The following is a 5,000-nucleotide window of genomic DNA, read 5'->3' as shown; positions in this document are numbered from 1 at the left end:
TTTGGGTCAATCCACCGAGAGAAAACCTCTGCAGCATGACACTGTGTGTGTGTGTGTGTGTGTGTGTGTGTGTGTGTGTGTGTGTGTGTGTGTGTGTGTGTGTGTGTGTGTGTGTGTGTGTGTGTGTGTGTGTGTGTGTTCCTGCCTCCTGTTACCTCCAGGATGTGAACCATGATTAAACATGAAGATTATTATTTTCATCTGTGATCTTCACTCAGCTGACAGGACAGACTCGGACCAGGACCAGGACCAGGACCAGGACCAGGACCAGGACCAGGATCAGGATCTGGATCAGGATCAGATATTTGTGTTGGAGATCCCCTGGCGCAGACGGGGCGTGCAGCGTCCTTTCTGAGATAACATCAGCTCCGGGTGTCGGGTCATCGGCTCCGTACGCCTCGCCCGATTGGAGCACGGCATGCTGGGTAATTAATTAGAGTCCTGAGGGAGGAGGTGTGACAGCAAGTGAGGTCAGGAGTCAGTAAACACCTGGAGCGGTTACGGAGGTCTGAGGAGATAAAGACAGAGACACAGCGGACTGAGGAGCAGCAGGAGCAGCAGCAGGAGCAGCAGCAGGAGCAGCAGGAGCAGCAGGAGCAGCAGCAGGAGCAGCAGGAGCAGCAGGAGCAGCAGCAGGAGCAGCAGGAGCAGCAGGAGCAGCAGGAGCAGCAGGAGCAGCAGGAGCAGCAGGAGCAGCAGGAGCAGTGGTTTCTGAACGCTGCTGAAGGATGTGTGTTTGCTGGTTTCGGTCATGCTAGCTGAGGCTAACTGTCAGAGCCATCAGCTGTGAGGACAGTCTGCTAAAGCTAGTCCAGGATTAAGACTCCGTTTCCCATGAGCACCAGCACCCCCTGTGGTAACGAGGTGACTCTTACTGAGGCGGGCATTTGATCGTCTCTTTAGCTCTGCTTCTCTTTGCTCAGGACTGCATTTCCCAGGATGCAAAGCACCGAGGTGATGTGTGTACTTGTAGTTTGAAGCAGACTCCGTTAGCTCAGTGTGTAAACTTAGCATACTGTAGACTGTACCATATATGGACATAGTCTCTGTGACATCACCCATCTGTTTCTGATGTCACATTTTGAAACCCATCATCGATGAGGGCGTGGTGGAAAGTCTGAACTCAGCCTCTTGGGGGTTTGAGTTGGGATGAAGCAAAAAGGCTAGCCTTTAGCCGCTTTAGCCGCTTTACCTGGTGGGTTAAGCTAGCCATGCCCTCATATGGGCAAAGCCTGTAAGTCTAAAAGGCTGCAGAAGAGGATTAGGGCCACTGAAAAAAAAAGTTCAATTTTTTAAAACTTTTTTTCAGAGAAAAAAAATCAGAATTTTAAGATCAAAGTTTGAATTTTGGAAACAAAAGTCAAAAGTCTGACTTTAATTTCAGAATCCTGCTTCAATCTCAGAATTTTGACTTTTTTTCTCAAAAAAAAAAACAGTAGAATAAAAAAATTTGGATGTTTTTTTCCTTTTTTTCAGTGGCCCTAATCCTCCTGTGTAACTGTCTCACAGCATAATACGTTATTTAAAAACTAAGAATAAATCCACCACAACAGTTTCTCCTGACAGAGACATGACATATTCAGACCCCAGATTTTTTGTCCTGGGGTGTAACATGTTGAATGATTGGTCACAGCATGCTGACCTGACCATGTCCCGTGGACCTGAGTGTCCCTGAGTGTTCCTGAGTGTCCCTGAGTGTCCCTGAGTGTTCCTGAGTGTCCCTGAGTGTTCCTGAGTGTCCCTGAGTGTCCCTGAGTGTTCCTGAGTGTCCCTGAGTGTCCCTGAGTGTCCCTGAGTGTTCCTGAGTGTCCCTGAGTGTCCCTGAGTGTTCCCGAGTGTCCCCGAGTGTTCCTGAGTGTCCCTGATGTTCCTGAGTGTCCCTGAGTGTTCCTGAGTGTCCCTGAGTGTTCCTGAGTGTCCCTGAGTGTTCCTGAGTGTCCCTGAGTGTCCCTGAGTGTTCCTGAGTGTTCCTGAGTGTCCCTGAGTGTTCCTGAGTGTCCCTGAGTGTTCCTGAGTGTCCCTGAGTGTCCCCGAGTGTCCCTGAGTGTCCCTGAGTGTTCCTGAGTGTCCCTGAGTGTCCCTGAGTGTCCCTGAGTGTTACTGAGTGTCCCTGAGTGTTCCTGAGTGTCCCTGAGTGTTCCTGAGTTTCCCTGAGTGTCCCTGAGTGTTCCTGAGTGTCCCTGAGTGTCCCTGAGTGTTCCTGAGTGCCCCTGAGTGTCCCTGAGTGTTCCTGAGTGTTCCTGAGTGTCCCTGAGTGTTCCTGAGTGTCCCTGAGTGTCCCTGAGTGTCCCTGAGTGTTCCTGAGTGTTCCTGAGTGTCCCTGAGTGTCCCCGAGTGTTCCTGAGTGTTCATGAGTGTCCCTGAGTGTTCCTGAGTGTCCCTGAGTGTCCCTGAGTGTTCCTGAGTGTTCCTGAGTGTCCCTGAGTGTCCCTGAGTGTCCCTGAGTGTTCCTGAGTGTCCCTGAGTGTCCCTGAGTGTTCCTGAGTGTTCCTGAGTGTCCCTGAGTGTCCCTGAGTGTTCCTGAGTGTTCCTGAGTGTCCCCGAGTGTCCCTGAGTGTTCCTGAGTGTCCCTGAGTGTCCCTGAGTGTTCATGAGTGTCCCTGAGTGTCCCTGAGTGTCCCTGAGTGTCACCTGAGAGTCTGAGCAGTAGAGACTGTGAGGGATTCTGGGAGAGTCTGAGTGGAGCTGGGTGATGAAAAAATAAATATATATGTTTTTCTTTGGAGAGTTTAATCACTTCCTGTCTCTACCTCTGACATATTTTACAACCCCCTTAAAAAATACACAAGAACGTCAGCTGTCAGTCATCATTACACATGATGTAAAACCTCGTTTTTAACCTCGTATAACTAATGAAAACTATTAGATGACCCCTCACTCTGACCCCTCACTCTGACCCCTCACTCTGACCCCTCACTCTGACCCCTCACTCTGACCCCTCACTCTGACCCCTGACCCTCACTCTGACCCCTCACTCTGACCCCTGACCCTCACTCTGACCCCTCACTCTGACCCCTCACTCTGACCCCTGACCCTCACTCTGACCCCTCACTCTGACCCCTCACTCTGACCCCTGACCCTCACTCTGACCACTCACTGTGCCTATGACCCCTCACTCTGACCCCTCACTGTGACCCCTCACTGTGACCCCTCACTGTGACCCCTGACCCTGACTCTGACCCCTCACTGTGACCCCTGACCCTCACTCTGACCCTTCACTGTGACCATGACCCCTCACTCTGACCCCTCACTGTGACTATGACCCCTCACTCTGACCCTCACTCTGACCCCTCACTCTGACCCCTCACTGTGACCCCTGACCCTCACTCTGACCCCTCACTGTGACTATGACCCCTCACTCTGACCCCTCACTGTGACCCCCGACCCTCACTCTGACCCCTCACTGTGACCCCTCACTCTGATCCCTCACTGTGACTATGACCCCTCACTCTGACCCTGACCCTCACTCTGACCCCTCACTCTGACCCTGACCCTGACCCCTGACAGAGTTTTTAACAGGCCCTGGTCCACTCAGGTCTGCAGCTCAGTGATGAAGGTTTCTATCATCAGCTGACCCTCTGCTCCGTCTGTCCTCAGGTTGGAAGAACATGGAGAGGAGCCCTGAGCAGGTGAGACACACACACACACACACACACACACACCACACCCTACAGCTGTAACAGAGTGTGTGTGTATCTGCGCCCTCTGATGGTCAGGTGCAGTATTACAGCCTCTCTATGAACACCTGATCTCCCTCCCTGTGGGAGGAGGTGTTGAACCCCCCCTTTAGCTGGTCTGGTCTTGTCCCTGATGCAGAACGACACCCGTGGACTCCAGGAGGAGGTGCAGCGGAGGACGCAGGCGTTACGGCGCCGCCTGCTTGACAGTGTCTGCTCCAGGTACAAGCTGGGCGTGACGGATCCGGTGGTGTCACCGGCCAAAATGCGCATGGTCTGGGCGGAGGACAAGTCCAGACTGCTGTACTGTGCAGTGCCCAAAGCCTCCTGCTCCAACTGGAAGCGGGTTCTGATGGTTCTGGCGGGCTCCGCCCACTCTGCCCAGGACATCCCTCATCACACTGTTCACTACCACAACCCGGTGCCACTCCTGTCCAGGTTCAACCTGGAGGGCGTCCTGGAGCGGATCAGCACCCACACCAAGGTGCTGTTCACCCGGGAGCCGTTCGAGCGCCTGGTGTCCGCCTTTCGGGACAAGTTCGAAAACCCGAACGGGTACTACCACAGCATGTTTGGCCGGGCCATCATCTCCAGGTACCGCGCCAACGCCTCGCGGAGCGCCCTCAGCAGCGGTGATGGCGTCACCTTCAGGGAGTTTGTGCAGTACCTGGTGGACCCCCCGGCGCCCGGTGGGGATAGACAGCCACTGGAAGCAGGTCAGCGAGCTGTGTCACCCCTGCATGATCCACTACGACTTCATCGGGAAGTTCGAGAACATAAACAGCGAGGCCAACTTCCTGCTGCGGAGCATCGGGGCGCCGCCACACGTGGTCTTCCCCGACTTTAAAGACAGGAACCCGCAGGACCAGAGGACGTCGTCCTCCATCATGATGAGGTATTTCTCCCAGCTGAACGCCACCGAGCAGCAGGGGGTCTACGACTTCTACCGCAAAGACTACCTGATGTTCAACTACTCCAAGCCCCTCCCACACCTGCTCTGAGGGCCAACAACCTGCGCACGCCACGGTCAGATTTTACTGTGTCCACCAGAGGGCGCCAGACTATCAGACAGAGGGACAGACTGAGCGCGCTCTCACTGATGAGAGGCTGAGACTGGGGGACCCGGGTCAGACTGTGGAGATGGATGTGAACAGCTGAGTCAGACTGAGCTGGACTCTGCTGGTCTGTGAGCAGGAGCCTCATGGAGGAAACACAAAAACCTTCTTCATGAGGCGGACCTGGTTTTCTGGTTTATTCTGGTTTTTATTCTGGTTTATTCTGGTTTTTATTCTGGTTTATTCTGATTAAAGAGGCAGGTTTTTA

At 53.5% G+C, this 5,000-nt stretch overlaps 1 protein-coding gene across 1 annotated transcript in view; it reads left to right on the top strand.

The window, feature by feature from the left end:
* The window catches only part of LOC141786654 (carbohydrate sulfotransferase 8-like), a 7,748-nt gene extending 2,856 nt beyond the window's left edge, over nucleotides 1–4,892 (top strand). The window contains 3 exon segments of the mRNA XM_074665214.1: nucleotides 3,598–3,629; nucleotides 3,817–4,353; nucleotides 4,355–4,892. Coding sequence (XP_074521315.1) covers nucleotides 3,598–3,629; nucleotides 3,817–4,353; nucleotides 4,355–4,678 — 893 coding nt within the window. The 3' untranslated portion in view covers nucleotides 4,679–4,892.
* The last annotated feature ends 108 nt before the right edge of the window (nucleotides 4,893–5,000 follow it).

Source organism: Halichoeres trimaculatus, unplaced genomic scaffold (assembly GCF_033239565.1).
Source record: "Halichoeres trimaculatus isolate MK-OKI-2021-1 unplaced genomic scaffold, fHalTri1.1 fHalTri1_scaffold_55, whole genome shotgun sequence".
In the NCBI taxonomy this organism is placed as follows: domain Eukaryota; kingdom Metazoa; phylum Chordata; class Actinopteri; order Labriformes; family Labridae; genus Halichoeres; species Halichoeres trimaculatus.
This window is presented reverse-complemented; position numbering and strand designations above follow the sequence as displayed.